Here is an 18,508-nt window from a genome sequence, read left to right as displayed (position 1 = left end):
ATGATAAATACAACCCAGTGGGTTGTATTTAAGCAACTAAAAGAGAAAATAAATAGTTAATATATGCATTAATTGTATTGATTTATGTGTAATTTAATAGATTAATATTGCTAATAACCTTTGAAAAGGGGAGCAATTAAGGAGTTGTCTCATTTTGAAATTAAAATTTAAAATTTTCAAATTTAACCCTCTAAAAACTGATTTGAAAAAGATTATATATGGTCCCTACAAAACCCCACGTAACACACGCTCATTAGGGCAGAGCATGGATCGGATACCCGAATCCGAATTTTCAAATTTTCAGTATCCGATATCCGATCCGAAATAATCGGACAGATCGGATATCCGAATTATTCGATATCCGACCCAATATTAAAAATCGAGACTTATATGAAATTTCCAAACTGAATTTGAACAACATTATTCATGTATTGATATAAAATTCATGGTTAACATTTTTAAGTTATATAGGCTTCCATTATCAACTTATCACAGTAGAACCCCTCAAATTTTGTCAAATTATGATTACAAAATACAACACGCCAGATCAAGACAAAATTTGTGGACAAATAGTAGCAGATCGGAGATGTAAGTGATGCACGATTCTTTTGCACATCCGGCTGATTGTGGTTAAGAAGATAATGAAATGAGATGAAACGATGTTTTAATGGATAAAGTGATGGTTTGTTTTGAAGGTGAATGGTAAACAGTAGTAAATCTGAGACGATGAGCTTGCTTGAAGAAATAATGGAGAAGAAATTATCAAGATAATGACAAAGAAAAAATGAGAGTGAAATGGTTGGGAGATGACGGCTGGTGAAGGGTAAGTTTGTAACCACTAGGTTAAAAAAATAGATCTTATATACATCTCTTAAGTAAGTCTTAATAAAGCACATATGTTTTCACATAAAACATGGCCCAAAAGTATAAGTCTACGGCCAAAATTAAGAAATTAGCCAAACTTACCAAATTTCGGTTCGGATACGGATATCCGAAATTCTGAAGACAGATATCCGTATCCGATTCGATATCCGAAACCAGTTTTTGGATCGAATATCCACTTTTTCGGATCGGATGAGCATCGAATCGGATAATCGGAATTTTTGCTCAACCATAACGCTCATTGACTTGTATACCAATAGCCGTGTACACCGCGTGTACTTGTAGCCTTTTCGGGGATGAGGAGGGGGACCGAGACAAAAGAAATTCAACGCCTTCTTATTTCCCGTAAATTGCAACTTTATTGGTGTTCTCAACCTCATCCTGTACCACTTGCCAAGTTGCCCTGTGTTGCCAACACTTTCCCACCAATCATCACCTTGTTCCTATTTTCCATGCATTTAAACACACACCCTCCTTCCTTCCTAAATTCATCATCACCATTTTTGCCAAAATAATGTCGTTGGTGTTATCATCTTTATCCTCGTCTACGCCGCCTCCTATTATTGACTTGTTCAGAGACAGAATCTCATCTTCCATTCATGCCACTACTTCTACTATTTCCACTACGTCTGCTTCGTTACGACGTCGTTTAGTCTGTTGTTCTACTTCCAACCTCAAATCAATGCCCGATTCTATTCCACTTTCTTCATCATCTGTTGATATCAGGAGACACAATCCGCTGCTCTTTCCTCATTCATCTCTACTCCACCTTCGCTCCGCCCAAGGTTCTTTTTTCTTTATTTATCTTCCTTCATTTTTAAACTAAATTAGCAATTAATTTGGCTTCGCATTTCACAATCCTATATTATCATTCCTCGTAATAGTTTAAGAACTATGCATTTATGCTGTTTTCGCTCCAGTATCGTTCCGGCCAACTGCTCTAATAATTATGCTGTTTTCGCTTCAGTATAATCTTCTCCGTCACATTCATTTGTCAATCTTTTTTGAACATGACTTGGAAACTCCTAACAATTATGCTGTTTACTGAAAATGTTGCTGTATGTAAAAGAATTTTCTGAAAATAATCTTCTCCGTGACATTCATTCGCTCCAGTATTTTTTCGCTCTTATAATTATGCTGTTTACTGAAAATGTTTTAGTTCGCATGATATGTTGCAATTTACTGAGGGTTGGGCGTGCGCTCATAAATGTGTTCAGTGCTCGCTACTCGCTAGGATTATCCTGAAAATGTTGCTGTATGTAAAAGAATTTTCTTTGCAATCAGCGATTTTCCCACCACTGCAATATTCATTCATGTCTTTCATTCTTGCATTTTTTCCTGACTTCTTTCCCTGCTTTTGTATCACCAGAGCTACTTTCTAGGTTAAAAAAGGAATCGGAATATGGGAGGCTGCCTGAAAATGTTGCATCTGCATTGGAGGAACTTTATGAAAATTATCGGAATGCTGTAAGTGTAATCTTGATAAAGCCTCTATAGAGTGCATTGGTTATAACCACTAGAATATGCCTCTCCAAAGTAAGGACACAGTAACTCACTCCTAACCATATGCTTGAGTTGCTCTCCTTCAATGTGGATCCTTTCAATACCAACTTATTCCTCACATCGGTTTTAAGCTTCTAGCTTCTTTCCTCGGTAATTCTGGATAATTAACACTTAACAGTATGCATCGTGTTTGGACAATGCATACCGCGTTTCACCAATTTATATCGACTATTTTGGATTAGTCGTTTAGATGTAAATGTGTATATTGCTATGGAAAGTATTGGTAGTTAAGAAAAGGGTGGGGGAGGCAACTCGGAGACAGTTATATAGGATAGTTGGTGATGTGCCAAGAGCTGACCTCTTAAGAGGGGTGAAAGAATCTGTATGCAACTGTTATAATGAAAACCTTTTATGGTAGATGTATGTATATTATTTATTTCTGTACTGATCTCATTGCATTCCATATTTCAGGTCTTTTCAAGTGAACATCCTAATGCTGAGGAAATTTTCTTGTCCAACATGAGTGCTATGTTGGACTGTGTTATATTCGACATGGAGGTATTGAGGTCAATATTTTGCAGTCAATTGATGTGTAATATGTTAAATGTTGAACTTAGTCTTAAGTAGCCAAATGAAATAGCAGGTCAAACCATATTGCTTTGCGCACTAGTAATTATGTTGTTATAAATCTTTTCAGGACCCATTTATATTTCCACCTTATCACAAAGCTGTCAGAGAGCCTTATGACTACTATGCATTTGGTCAGAATTACATACGACCATTGATTGATTTTAGGTGAGTCTATACCCCTCTCCGCTCTTACATCATTTTGTCCGGTTGCGTTTCTTTGGATTAACTGAACCATTCTGTTCTGACTTCTGAGATTTTGAGCTGAGCTAGATTTGGGAAAAGAAATAGTTTTGTGATTTCCTGTTGATCATGTACATTTAGGCAGCGTTTCCTCAGTCTTTACTAACTACACGTCTTATTAAAGTTATGTTTAGGAAAGGGGAGGGGAGTTAGTTATGAGTGATTTTGCCAAGTAAGACAATGACCGAGTTCAACACCATTTAGGAGAATACGGAGTAAAAAATGGTGAAATGAAGGGATTGTGAGGGGCAGAGAATGGCACGAGAAGTCTTGCTTAGGAGTGGTTGAGAGTGACACGGGTCTAAGTGGGATCGAAGAAGTTGTGTTTTTGGATTGGATTGGATTGAATGAGTGAATTTCTTGGAACTGTTTCTTACTCTATTTCATTTTGATTACTCTTTCGCCTTATTTTCTGTATTCTGGATTTCTGGGATGTTCCTCAAGATTTACAAATAACTTTGTAACTTCGACTGGTTAATCGCAGAGGTGGAAACCGAAGCCTTTTTTTACGAAAGCTTAGGTTTGTAGTCTTAAATCAGAGAATCAGTATATTGTAAAGCTGAGTATAGTTACTTGAGAAAATGTTTAAAGCTTAGTGTATAACCTAAAGATCTCAGGAAACAAACTTGTTTCAACTTGATCTCCAAGCACTAGGAATAACAACAGTTATAGATAGAATATTGTAACTTGGCTTTGCTTGGTAGTCATTATTGTCTTCATTAGTTAACTTACCTTCCCTCTATCTCAAAATAATTTTCTCACTTTCATTTTACAAGGAAACCAATTTATATAATTGAATATTGAAAAGTAGAGCCAAGTTGGACAAAGTTTTACACGGAAAGGAAACCCACAGTTTTCAGTATTGAAAAAGCAAAGTGGGAAGACTATTTTGAGATGTCTCAGAAAGGAAAGGGAGTAGTTTTCTTGTTGCTTCGGTTTAAATAACAACACTCATGAAGGTTGTATGGAGGTTCTCTCTTCTTTCTGGCACACACAAGGATTGCAAGGCATGATTCTTAGTCTCCGACATACAATTAGTGATTTTAAAGGTCGTTACTCGAATGGCATCATGCTTGTGTATATTATTATGGATAATAGCTTTCAGTGCAAAGATGCCTTACAAGCTACGTACATGGCCTTCTCTTCGTAGGCAGGTCTTTCCTTGTACTACGATAGAAGGCCATGTACTAGTTGAGATGACATTCTTACATTTGAGTTTTCCCTATCCCGGGCCAAAGTTGTTACTTGTTAGCATACAACTTGTATATTCTAGATTTCTAGCAAATTTTACTTCTGCCTAAGTTTACTATCCAATTTTATTAATGACAATGATTGGTGGCTGCAAGAATATTTGACTGTAGAAGATTGTCAGGTTGACTTATTTTTATGTTTTATTTTTAAATTAATTTCTTTCATTGTTTAATCTCAGATCGTCATATGTTGGAAACATTGCCATTTTTCGTGAGATGGAGGAGAAACGACAGCAGGTGTCCGATTTCATGTGCTTCTCTTTATCTTCACATTTCATTTTCAATTGCCACCCCAGTAAATAGGGAGTCTTTTGTTTTCTTCAACTATCTTTCTAGTCCTCCTTAAATTATCTAAAATTTACTCGGTCTTATTTGCTATATTCTAAATGGGTTCTCTTTGCTATGTCTGGTTCATAATAGGAAAGAATGATAGTGTACAGCTTCTCTACTTCTGATTACTTAGTTCAAATGAAATCAGCGCCATAGAAAAAACTTATCATGTTCTGTATTGTTGATGCACCATGGCTTTGCTCATTGGGGGTTAAAATATTTCAATTTTTTTCAACAACTTCATCACAATTCTGTATAATGGTTAAGTCATGGGGTGGAGAGCAGAAGGGTAATTTTCATAATTTGGCCTTGTACCTTTATGGGCTATGGGTATTGCTGGAAAATATAGCTTTGTTATTTTATATCTTCTGGTAAGTGTTGGACATTTTTTTGTCTTCAAAAGCATTTATATCTGCTTTTCATTTGCCTCTGGTGTCTGGTACTCTGGTCTCTTTCCCTTTTCACTCGTTGAAACAGCAGTCTGAAGTGTCCCATCAGAGATTCATAGTTGGTTGCTTCCTCTGTACAATGAGAGTATAAGAGTATTTCATGCTTTACTAAGATGGGTTATTTATTATTTATTTTCATAGATTAAGTAGCTGAAAAGGGAAAAAAAGACTACGGAATAGGATGATGTATGCAAGATTGCAAGTGTAGAAGTATGATCACATTGCCTAGGAGGAGGAGGAGAGATATTAATAGTAGTCAAACCTTTCTCAGTGAATAGATAAGAATAGCTGTCAAAATGTAGAGCTTGGACTGACACAAGGTGAATATGAAATGCTACACTTGATGTCTTTTGGAGGGGGTAGGGAATCGAGCTCAGATTGCTACTCTTGGTGTGACAATCACGAGTGAACGACATGTATATTTTCATATTGAGAAGCATGGATTTGATGATATTCCCAATCTCCAAAGATGTGCTTGAAGATTTATGGTATACAGACGCTCTAGCTGCTAGGAAAGAAGGGTTGAATTTAATGGCATTCCTAAACCCTAAATCCCCAATAAAGAAAAGCATGAGTTTGATGGTGTTTTCAAATGCTACAGTCCCTAATGATACTTTATCATCATCTTTTGTTGATTATGTTCACACTTTTCATGGGTTTAGTTCACCCTTGTAGTATAGAGATGATTTTTGTAAGGAAAAAAAAGAGGGCTCCCTTCTCATTGTCTTGCTAGATTTTCTGCTGAGCACTTGTGCTGTTGTTCATCTAACAGTGGAAGCCAATTATTTTCTGAAGGGTATCATCAGTGTCACCTAAAATAAAGCGTAGCTCATTGAACCTCGATGTTAATTTTCAACACTTAATGATCCTTGGTTAGGTGACTGCTTAAAAAGTACTGTTTCGTACTATGCAGGGGCACAATATTATCTTGATGTCAAACCATCAAACTGAAGCAGATCCTGCTGTTATTGCATTGCTTCTAGAGGGAACAAACCCAGAAATTGCAGAAAACATGGTGATGCTATGAAGCTATTTGTCAATTATGTATTTTGCAATTCTTGTAGTAATTTGAATTCCAAAGCTTACATACGGAAGGCATAACTTTTCTTTACTATAGACTTATGTAGCAGGTGACCGAGTTGTTACCGACCCTCTATGCAAGCCTTTTAGCATGGGAAGGTGATTCACTCATCATCTCACTTTGTCTTCGGGAAATTCATCTCTTTCTTTGTGGTGAGTTCTCATGAATTCTGATTTTGTTTTGTCTTAGGAACCTTCTTTGCGTGTACTCTAAAAAGCATATGTATGATGTTCCGGAGCTTGTTGATTTTAAGAAAAGAGCTAATACAAGGACTTTGAAAGAGATGGCCTTGCTTTTAAGGTTGCTATAGTTTCTGAACTTCAGTATGTCACCTTTTTACGTCCTCTAGCGCTGTTTAGCTGATTGTATGCGTTAAAGGTGACTTGGAGATTCTCAGTGGTTAGGGACATAGGAATGCGTCACTGTTTTTGGCTGCTCTCACTTGAATCCTCTTACAAACTATGGAATTTATCGAAGATCTATGGTTCAATTTTGTTTGTTCGTCTAGAGGCTGCGTACATCCGATCCCTCCTCACCCCAAAATTTGCGGGAGCCCTTGAGGCACTAAAGTAATGTTGTTATTGATGTGATTGTTTAGTTGGTGAATATTGGGGTCGGCTCAGAATTGTTGTGATACGAAGTGTGAAAATGAGTATATCTTTTGCAACAGATTTATTTAGGTTTGCCATGTTAAAGCATGTTTTTTTTTGTCCATATTTTCCTTCCTGCGTTCCTCATCGGTGATTATCTTAGTTGAATATTTTTATCCAGAGGTGGTTCACAAGTCATCTGGATTGCCCCAAGTGGTGGAAGAGATCGTCCAGATCCTGTCACCAAGGAATGGTACCCGGTAAGATTGCTCAAAAGATTTATAATCTGATCGGAAGTGTCCTTGCTTAGAAGACTTAAGATGGAGCCCTGCTACTTGCTAATGACTAGCCATTTGTTCATTTTCTCACACAAATGTCAGCATACAACCAGTTGTTTCTTGAATAAAGGTCTTTCAAGTTTTTTGTTTCTTTCAAAAACCTTACTACCATGTGGGATTGTCGGAGGCATTCGACACTATTTTTCAATAGTTAACATCATGATTTATAGCAGAAATTAATTTTTCTATACGACTCTACTACTTAGTTGCTACTGCCAGTGAATCAAGGACCTTCATAGTTGTTTACCTTATATTTCTTTCTTATTTTTGGTTTGACATTACCATATATGTGTATCTTATTCTTAATTCTTATATAAGAGGACCAGGCACCTTTTGATATATCTTCAGTGGATAACATGAGAAGGCTTGTGAAGCACGCTGGTGTACCCGGGCATATCTATCCATTATCAATTCTATGCTATGATATTATGCCCCCTCCACCACAGGTTTGATTTTGCTGTTTGGTGAGTTAGATTTTTGCATGTATGCTCTAGAGTGTTCTTGAGCGTGGTTCTATATTCAGGTTGAAAAAGAAATTGGGGAAAAAAGACTCGTGTCATTCCATGGGGTTGGGTTATCTGTGACACCTGAGGTCAACTACCATGATATTGCTCTTCATTGCAGAAATGAGGGAGAGGTTGGTATAGATGATATGCATCTTTTACTAATTGGCTAAATGCATGTGAAAATCTAAATTAATTTTGGGCGCTGTCGAAATGGCAGGTTAAATCAACTTACGCACATGTATTGCATGATTCTGTTAATGAGCAATATAAGGTTCTCAAAGCTGCTATACATGGCAAGCAAGGGTTAGAGGCATCAACTCCAGCTCTTTCCCTTTTGCAGCCTTGGCGATCTAATTGACCTTCCTAGGTAAAATAATTCCTCTTGATTTTAATATTGCAATATTAATTAGTACAACCTTTTTTTGATGTATGCGTGTGTTTGTTCTGAGAGTAAAACGTTTGGTTTTACGAGCAGTCTACTCGCATTATCATTGATCACATATTCACAAGTTTTCCGCTTTTCATTTTTCTTTGTTGTGTTTGTCTGTTTTTATGGGGATTTAGTACACAATTTAACCAATCTACTATTTGAATAATGCAGGCGCTGTCTTTTGTTTTTTTCGGCTTTACAGAAAGATCTTCTATTTGCTTTTGGGAGCAGTTCGGGAACTTTGACCGTAAATAAGTTGGTGAATGAAAAATATTAGATTATAAAACAAAAACATTTACACTTTTTTTTATGACATCTTTCACGAAAAAAAATTTCAAGAAAAAAAAGTAACATATAGACGTCGAAAAATCCGGTCAAAGTGCAGTCTTGGAGGCCGCAATAAAGCAAATGGGGTGAAAATGATTGTATGAATGTGCGGAGGCCTGGAGGGAGTATCATTTATCATTTGCATTAGTTATATCCTTACCTTTTAGGAGTCCCTTTGGAAAATAATAATCCTGAAATTCTCGGCTTAGTAAAAACCCTTTGGCTAGGTTGTGAAAGTTTCTAGGCGCCTTATAGTGTGGCTCATACATTAGATATGTGAGACAGTCATATTAACCCAATAATGGAGAATCCATAATGGCTTCCGTTGGACACTCTTGTCCAACCTTTCGAGGTGGTTTTTCAGTCCACAGCTTCCACTCACCTCGCTCATCCACTCTTGTCCTACCTCTGAGGATGGATCTAGTTTTCTTAGCTTATCAAAAGAAAAAAAAAAGAGAGGAGTATTCGTAAGGGTATTTGGGATTTTTACTTCACCCCTTGTGAAGAGTGTTTCCTATCTAGAATCTTTATCTTGTACACTAGTAGTTATCTGTTTGTGCTGCATTTTATTGCAATTTTTGTCATCCTTTTAATACGTTATGTATTAGCAGGGCGGGATTTTGTATACTTGAAGGATGAATATATACTCCAAATCGCATTCAAGAAGTTTAGAAGTTTATGCTGATCATGAAACCATCACCATTCCATTTTGCACAATGCACAAATGTGTTGCCGAAGATTTTGCCCTTACAATTCGGGTGTACAGGTTTATTGTAGGTTCATTGTTCCTGTCACATGAACATTTGGTGGATTGTGTATCTAAGATATTTGCGTCCCAAATCTGCAACAATTAAGTTCAATTATAGATCAAATCTTAAATTTCGTTTTACCGAGTGATTTTATGTATATCCTACAAAACAAACTTATATGAGATTTAATTTACAAACTTCTTATAGGAGGCACAATATCGGGTTTAATTAGTTAATGATTTTACAATAACACTTGAATAAAACGGTTTTATACTTGATTAAAAATAGGGTTGATATATTCTTTCAAAAAAAAATAAAATAAGGTTGATATATAGATCGTACGAGCGTGTTAAAATAAGGTTGATATATAGATTGTACGGGCGTGTTTTGAATGATGCACACATAAGTTATACTTTTTTTTCCTTTGAGACTGAATCTCCTATTTACTAATTGAATAGGTGAACTTAAAAATTTTCCCTTTAAAAAGCATCTTTTTAAATAAGGAAACTATTGATAATTTAATTGTATTCACTAAATAAGAGATTTAGTAATTATAATGTATTTCATTATATAATTGTTTTCATAAAAAATAATCTTTTCATCAAATTATATAATTTTCACTAAACACTAAACTATTATATTTTAATTAAATTATAAATAATATAAGACTATAAACTATTAAATTTTTTATTGATATTATTATTTGATAATGACTTGACGCATACTATGTATAAACAAAACTATAACGGGTTTTGATTACTTTCATAACAAAAAAAAAAGTTGAGAGAATATGTAAATTGGAATCATTAGCGTTGCGGTATAAAAAATAATTTTTAAAAAATGTATTTCAACACATAACTCAATCCTCTTGGATTAATTTTCAGTTTTAATTTTTTTTTTCTCGAAACAAAATATAATAACGAGAAAAATAAACAATTAATGAGATACCACTTTTATTTTACAGTTTAATTTTACTTAATTTTCTTGAATAATTTTAAAGTTCAATTTTTTTCCTCAAAATATAATAACGTGAAATATTAAAAATTAATGAACTGTTAGTATAGCATGATTATGTAATACAAAAATAAAAAGTCTATAAATACCGCACATTCATTGCACGGGATCTAAACTAGTTAAGTACTAAATTATTATTATTATTGTTCCGGCTAAATGACCAAATTGGTAAAAAAATGTAGAGATTAAGTGACAAATTGGTAACAAAAGTAAGCAAAGTGATAAATTGGTAAAAAAAGTGGATGATTAGTGACAAATTGGTAGAAAAAAGGTAGATGATAGGTGACAAATTGTTAAAAAAATATTTACGAGGACAAGTTTGCGTAAAATAAAATACGATAATGCTACAATTTTATTTATTTAATGTTGAATTTTTCTTTACAAATAAATAAACTTAAATTGCCGAATCATTTCAGCCGACCCAAAATCATTTTGAATTTAGGGAAAATGCATGTGGTGCCCTTAAAGTTTCGAGTTTTGCCCGAAATACTCAATTTTTTGTTCCAGAAAACTTTAAGAGGTTACAACCTCTGTCTACGAGCTCAGAAAGTGATAATTTTTTTTTTCAAATCGATTATCTTTCCGAAAACTACGATTTGAAAAAAAATTGTCGTATTTGGATCCAAATACGACAATTTAAGGTCTAATGCTGTTGCATTTTACTTCCAAAATAAGTAAAAATTTAAATCGAAGTGCGTATTTATTTTATTTTATTTTTAATTTCTTTTTAATAAGGTATGGATCTAAGAAGTCTCGTTAATTTATAATAGGGCAAGTTGTTCAATTATCGAGTGGCTTTACATTAATTGTCTAGTTTTCCAAGTGTTAAAAAAAAATCTCATTTAATACTTCCTCCAAAGTTTTTATTTTTTCCCATTCTTTTACAGGTCTCCAAGACGACATTTTTACCGTAAATTTGACATATATTTCGTATATTATAAAAAATGAAAATAATATTTTGGGTTGAAAAATGAAAATAATATTTTGTCATTATGATAAAATTAATTGTATATATTTTTTTATTCTGTAAATAATTTTTATTTTTTGAATTATTTAAGGTCAAATTTTGTTATCTTTGACCTTAAGAAAAGGAAACGGAAAATGCACGCGGTGCCCTTGAACTTTGATGTTTTGCCCGAAATACCCAATTTTTTGATCCGAAAATCTTTAAGAGGCTATAACTCGTGTTTACAAGCTCGGAAAGTAACGATTTTTTTTTTTCAAATTGATTATCTTTTTGAGACCTACGACTTGAAAAAAAAAATTGTCGTGTTTGGAATTTGTGACCAAGAGATATGGTCACTCAAAGTTTGTACGGTAAAAAAAACTTTGACGTACAAAAACTCCTAGCCACGGGATCCAAATACAACAATTTTTTTTTTCAAATCGTAGTTCTCGGAAAGATGATCGATTTGAAAAAAAAATTATCACTTTCTGAATTCGTAGACACGAGCTATAGCCGCTTAAAGTTTTCCGGAACAAAAAATTGGGTATTTCGGGCAAAATTCGAAACTTCAAGGACACCGCGTGCATTTTCCCAAAAGGAAATAGGAAGAAATAAAAAAAATTAGAAATGACTATTTTTAAACATAAGATCTTAATTTCCCTTGCAAAAAATTGAACATAAAAGAAATGCCAAAAATGTTTTTACAACTCATCGTGTTTTTTTTTTTGGAATAAACGTGAATACTTGGACCAACAAAGATAGAAAAAATGACATAAATTAAAAAATGTTAAATCTTATCGAGTAGCAAAATTCATCGTTAAATAAAAAAAATTGTAATATTATCGCGTATTTTATTTTACGCAAAATTGTCCTCGGAAATGTTTATTTACCAAGTTGTTACTCATCATCCACTTTTTTTACCAATTTGTCACTTTGCTTAGTTTTTTTTACGAGAAAAGGGATTACGCATCTGAGGTAGTACCTCAGACCTTGTAGTTTTTGAGCATATACACATTTTTTCTGAGCATATTACCATTTATAAATATAGTTTTTGAGCAATATTATATTTTTTAAATGTAATATTTTAGTAAATGCGCTCAAAAACTTTATACTAAAACAACACTTATAAATTTTAAAATAAAACTCAGGAAATAAACAATAAGAGGTACTATCTCATATGTATAGTCTATGAACTTGTTTTTTTTACCAATATGCCACTTACCTCCATTTTTTTTTACCAATTTGATCATTTGGCCGTATTGTTCCTAATAGTCATTTTATGTCATTTAGTCGTGAGTAGTTTCGAAACTCCGCCTGTGAGTGTTTTCGGGCATTCACTGTCGGTCCCAAGCCCGGATAAAGGAGGAGGGTTGCGGTAGGTCTGTGGCAGCCAGCATAAAAACTTAGTCACATTTTATGGACATGAATCGGAATTTGAACATCGTTGGGGCGTCTCCTTAGAAGCGACGCGCTGCACTTCTTAGACTCGGGTGTAGTGAAAAGTATGTGAGGGTTGCTAGATCGTCACCCGGAAGCGACGCACCATCTTTACATCTGGGGGTGGTGTCAAAAAGGCAAGGGTGCGCTACATATTCTAGACCCGGGTGTAGTGAAAAATATGCAAGGGTTGTTAGGTCGTCGCCCAAAAGCGGCGCGCCACCTCGAAGTATGGGTGTGGTGTCAAATAGGTTTGGATCTAGGAAGCATGGTCAAGAGGGGGTAAAGAAATCAGGACATGACTTGAGGAAGGGTAATAGGTTACGTTTTGGTACTTGGAATGTTGGCTCTTTGACATGGAGATTAGCTGAGGTAGGGGAGGTTATGAAAAGGAGGAGAGTGCATATAATGTGCCTACAAGAGACAAAGTGGATCGGAGATAAAGCAAGGGTGATAGCGCCTTGGGGTTATAAGCTTTGGTATACGGGTAAAGACAAAAGTCGCAATGGAGTGGGTATTGTCATTGATAAAGATTACATCGATGATGTGGTAGAAGTATCAAGAAAGAGTGATAGGATTATGAGCATTAAGCTTGTAGTTGGGGATGGAGTGGTGACTGTTATAAGTGCTTACGCACCTCAAGTAAGTTTGGATGCTTCTTTTCGACGAGCCTTCTGGGAAGATCTGGAAGAGGTTGTAGAACGAGTCCCTATTGGAGAGAAATTGATCATTGGTGGTGACCTCAATGGGCATGTGGGTACTAGTCGAGTTGGCTTCGAGAACATTCATGGGGGTTTTGGGTTCAGGGAGAGAAATGAAGCGGGAAGTGACATATTAGATTTTGCTTTGGCATATGACTTCGGTGTAATGAACACTTGGTTCGAGAAAAGACATTATCATTTGGTGACTTATAGGAGTGGAGGAAATGCTAGTCAAATTGACTTCCTTTTGGTAAGGAATGTGTGGAGGAAAGAGTACACCGATTGTAAGGTCATACCCGGGGAAAGTGCCGCAACACAACATAGACTAGTGGTGCTTGATTTTCGGGGTAAGAGAGACTTGAGGAAGAGAAAGATAATAAGTGAGGCACGAATCAAGTGGTGGAAGCTACAAGGGGAAAACCAACAACCGTTTTTGGATAAGGTTGGAAGTAGCGATATTTGGTCGGATTGCAAGGAGAAAGATATTGATGCAACGTGGGATAAATTGGAGCATGTGTAACACCCCCATACTCCAAGTGCCTTACCAGGACCACTCAGGTATAAAGATGTTACCATCTCGGTTCCCCGAGGCAATGATAATCATAAGACAATAACGAAACAACATTTAAATAGTATAAGCTTAGTGAATGAGTACAATCCAAAACCAAAAGCCCAAAATACGGGTTACAAGTTCTCCAAAACAACTGTCTAATCAACTAAATGAAAATGTCTGACAAACTACTAAAGCTACATCGGAAGACTCTATCATCTGAAGGTGACACATCTCAGCTAGCCCATGTATCTCGACTCATACCTGCTCAACAACTGCTCACCATCCCCGAATGGATCACCACAGTTTTTAAAACAATAAACGGGGTCAGTACTAATCACACAATTTATATAACTCAACAATACAACAAACAACACAGCTCAATCGTCACAAATGTACTCCGAACTCCATCACCAACTCCACAATACTGACTACACACTAAAGTGTGTAGCCCTGCCAGAGTACCCATCGTAATAGGTTACTCCTCGCCGCCAGTGGGGGACCGCAACCGTTCCCACCTAAGCTCCGCTCATCTCCGTCGAGCGATAAACCCAAATCCATTAATGTGTACATCCCTTCTGTGGCGGGTTCCACAGAAGGCGAATAATGGGCGTGAAGCCACTCCCGCAAGTGACTCCACTCAGCCAGGGACGCACCCCGAAGAACACAGACAGATACAATCAACCACAACTAACCAGCAAACAAAACCAACAACCGTCACAATACTCGTATGATAATAATCAACAATCACATATCACAACCAACACATTATGGGACTAATACTGAGTAGGGAAACCCTACCTGGAATGCAATACAGTCAGACGATCTTAACAGCTGTTATCAAAAGGCCTCCTCTACGAATCCTCCTCCTAACATAACATCACATATATCACTAACCACACAAAACTAACACAAATCCCCAATTCCCAAAATTAGGGTTTAACGAGACTTAATTAAATATAACAAATTCGGTACGTAGATCTTACCCTCAACGCAAGGATCACAAGAATGTAAAGAAAGATGAATTCTTACCTTCCAAGCTCCGGGATTTGTCAATAATGCGATGAATGCGAAGTACGTAGGTTGAAATCTCTTTTTCAAAGTAATTAGGTTTGTAAAAGCGTATTATGAACATGACAGAAGTGTTTATATATTAATTCGCATTATTAACAAAACCCGACAAAACATTACCCGCAAACCGGGCTACTCGATCGAGTAACTGACGTACTCGATCGAGTGCCGCCTACTCGATCGAGTACCAAGGCTACTCGATCGAGTACCCTACAGGTCAGAAACTATTTTAAATCGCAAAACACCCTTAATCGACAGAGTAAGGCCCACTCGATAGAGTAACCAGAGACTCATAAAACCGTAGTATTACAGTTTTCCCTCCTTAAAAAGAACTTCGTCCCCGAAGTTCAAGCCACAACAAAGAAAAGACATACACCACACTCCCGACGCAACAACCAAACCAAAACTCAACACAAAAACATCTTACCAACCAAAATCACTCGACTCAAACCATTACTAACCATACCAACACAACACAAAAAGATGTAAAAACTCTTAAAAACTCTTTGCGATCATCTCCTACCCCCCTAAAAGAAACAAGGTTACGTCACCGTAATCATACATACATGATCAAAAAGGAAAGGGTAACGCTCTCTCATGGCCTCCTCTGCCTCCCATGTAGCTTCCTCAGTCTCGTGATTAGACCAAAGGATTTTGAGCAAAACTGTCTCACCACTCCTAGTCTTCCTAACCTTACGGTCAAGAATCTGCTTAGGCACCTCAAGATAGGACAGGGACTCATCTAGCTCTATGCTCTCTGCCTCTAACACATGTGACAGATCACTCACATACTTGCGCAACTAAGATACATGAAACACATTATGCACCCTCTCCAACGCAGCTGGTAAAGCCAAACGATAAGCAACCTCTCCAACCCGTTCTAATATCTCATAAGGGCCTATGAACTTCTGACTCAGCTTGCCTTTCTTCCCAAATCTCATAACCCCACGCATAGGAGGCACTTTAATAAGAACCTGGTCCCTAACCTGAAACTCTATATCCCGGCGATGTAGATCTGCATAACTCTTTTGTCTATCCTGAGCCGCTCTCATCCTTTCCCTGATTATCTTAATCTGCTCAACCATCTCATGTACCATCTCTGGTCTTAGAACCAGTGCCTCAGCACTGTCGTCCCATCAAATCGGACTCCTACATCTCCTCCCATATAAGGCCTCAAACGGTGCCATGGCAATACTAGAGTGATAGCTGTTGTTGTAAGAAAACTCGATCAAATCTAACCTCTGTTCCCAGCTACCACCAAAGTCCATCACACAAGCTCGTAACATATCCTCAAGAGTCTTGATTGTTCTCTCAGTCTGACCGTCTGTCGCAGGATGAAATGCCGTACTCATCTTCAAAGTCGTTCCCAAAGATTCCTGCAACTCTTTCCAAAACTTTAAGATAAACCTCGCATCTCTGTCAGATACTATGTCCTTAGGGACTCCATGTAACTTTAGCACATTCTTTCGATAAACCATAGCTAATTGTGCCTTAGTCCATGTATCTTTCATTGGCACAAAATGAGCTGACTTGGTCAGTCGATCCACTATTACCCATATCATGTTGTTACCCTGTTGACTTTTCGGCAAACCCACGATGAAATCCATAGAAATGGATTCCTACTTCCACTCAGGTACCTCTAAAGACTGAATCTTACCGTGTGGTCGTCGCTGTTCCCCTTTTACTCTCTAGCATGTCAAACAACGGGCCACAAACTCAGCTATCTCTTTCTTCATCCCAGGCCACCAGAACGTGTTCTTTAAACAACTTGTCACCATCTGGATGTACCGAATACGGTGTACAATGTGCCTCTGTCATGATTGTCTTTTTCAGCTCCTCATCATTAGGGACACACCACCTCCCATCAAACCTCAGACTACCATCTGTATGAATAGAGAATCGAGACACTGTCCCTTTCTCTACTCCAGCCCTCCACTCTACCATCTTAGGATCCAGCGCCTGTTTACCTCGAATATCATCATAAAGATCAGGCTGTACTGTCAAATCTCCCATGGCATCCCCTCTTTGCATCATATGTATCCCAAACTTCCCCACCTCATCTCTCAACCTCATCAAAGATAAAGCTGTACACAAAGAATGTACACTCTTCCTACTCAAAGCATCTGCAACTACATTGGCTTTCCCTTCATGGTAGATAATATCCATGTCATAATCGCCAATCAGCTCCATCCACCTCCTCTGTCTCATGTTCAACTCCTTTTGAGTGAAGATGTACTTGAGACTCTTGTGATCAGAAAATACCTTAAAGGTCGCCCCATAAAGGTAATGTCTCCAAATCTTGAGAGCGAACACCATTGCACCCAACTCTAGATCGTGTGTAGGATAATTCTCCTCATAAGGCTTCAATTGCCTAGAAGCATAGGCAATCACTTTACCGTTCTGCATCAACACACATCCCAACCCATTCTTTGAGGCATCTGTATAAACCTCAAAGTTCTCGATCCCTTCAGGCAATGCTAAGATAGGAGCTGTGGTCAAACGCTCCTTTAATGTTTGGAACGCCGTCTCACAACTCTCATCCCAACGAAACCTATTCTCTTTCCTCATCAAAGCTGTCATAGGTCTAGCAATCTTGGAGAAATCCTTCACGAACCGTCTGTAATATCCAGCTAAACCCAAGAAACTCCTGATCTCAGCAACATTCTTTGGTGCTTCCCACTTTGTCACTGCCTCAATCTTTGCCGGATCCATAGCTATCCCATCCTTAGAGATCACATGCCCCAGAAAAGCAACTTTCTCTAACCAGAACTCACACTTGGACAATTTAGTATATAACTCATGCTCCCTCAAGGTCTGCAACACAATCCTCAGATGCTCCTCATGTTCCTCATTAGTCTTAGAATAGACTAAGATGTCATCGATAAACACCACCACAAACTTGTCCAAAAACTGTCTGAAGATTCTGTTCATTAAATCCATAAACACAGCCAGTGCATTAGATAACCCAAAAGGCATCACCACATACTCATAATGGCCATACCTCGACGTGAAAGCTGTCTTCGGTATGTCCACCTCTCTAATCTTCACCTGATGGTACCCCGACCTCAAATCAATCTTGGAAAAGACTGATGCACCACTCAACTGATCAAACAGGTCGTCTATCCTTGGCAAAGGATACTTGTTCTTCACTGTCACTCGGTTCAGCTCCCTGTAATCTATATACACAACCTCAAGCTCCCATCTTTCTTCTTCACAAAAAGAACTGGTGCTCCCCACGGTGATACACTAGGTCTAATGTATCCCTTCTCTATCAGATCATCTAACTGTTTTCTGAGCTCCTCCATCTCTTTAGGACCCATCCGGTACGGTGCCTTAGAGATTGGCCCCGTCCCCGGTTTCAACTCAACTGTGAAATATATCTCCCTCTTCGGTGGCAACCCCGGAATCTCCTCCGGAAAGACATCTGCAAACTCACCCACCACTGGTATCTGATCAACTGTCGGACTCTCTATCCGGTCATCTC

At 37.3% G+C, this 18,508-nt stretch overlaps 1 protein-coding gene across 6 annotated transcripts; it reads left to right on the top strand.

Annotated features, from left to right (window-relative positions):
- The first annotated feature begins 1,159 nt into the window (after window positions 1-1,159).
- On the top strand, window positions 1,160-9,507 carry LOC141587126 (glycerol-3-phosphate acyltransferase, chloroplastic-like). 6 transcript variants are annotated; one of them, XR_012519703.1, is made up of 14 exons: window positions 1,255-1,667; window positions 2,252-2,349; window positions 2,857-2,943; window positions 3,083-3,180; window positions 4,685-4,742; window positions 6,198-6,299; window positions 6,402-6,463; window positions 6,555-6,665; window positions 7,137-7,215; window positions 7,620-7,739; window positions 7,817-7,930; window positions 8,017-8,166; window positions 8,401-8,484; window positions 9,168-9,507. XR_012519703.1 is itself a non-coding variant. In XM_074408560.1 (13 exons), exons 1-12 carry the CDS (start codon window positions 1,397-1,399, stop codon window positions 8,155-8,157), a joined length of 1,341 nt encoding a protein of 446 aa, XP_074264661.1. In that variant the 5' UTR covers window positions 1,160-1,396; the 3' UTR covers window positions 8,158-8,166; window positions 9,168-9,507. The 6 variants fall into 6 exon arrangements, 5 of the variants coding, with proteins under 5 accessions (XP_074264661.1, XP_074264659.1, XP_074264660.1 ...); XM_074408560.1 differs by lacking the exon at window positions 8,401-8,484 and having other exon boundaries at window positions 1,160-1,667; XM_074408558.1 differs by lacking the exon at window positions 8,401-8,484 and having other exon boundaries at window positions 7,139-7,215; window positions 7,612-7,739.
- The last annotated feature ends 9,001 nt before the right edge of the window (window positions 9,508-18,508 follow it).

Source organism: Silene latifolia, chromosome 6 (genome assembly GCF_048544455.1).
Source record: "Silene latifolia isolate original U9 population chromosome 6, ASM4854445v1, whole genome shotgun sequence".
NCBI lineage: Eukaryota > Viridiplantae > Streptophyta > Magnoliopsida > Caryophyllales > Caryophyllaceae > Silene > Silene latifolia.
Note: the sequence above shows the minus strand (reverse complement) of the source record. Positions and strands in the feature narration are given on the sequence as shown.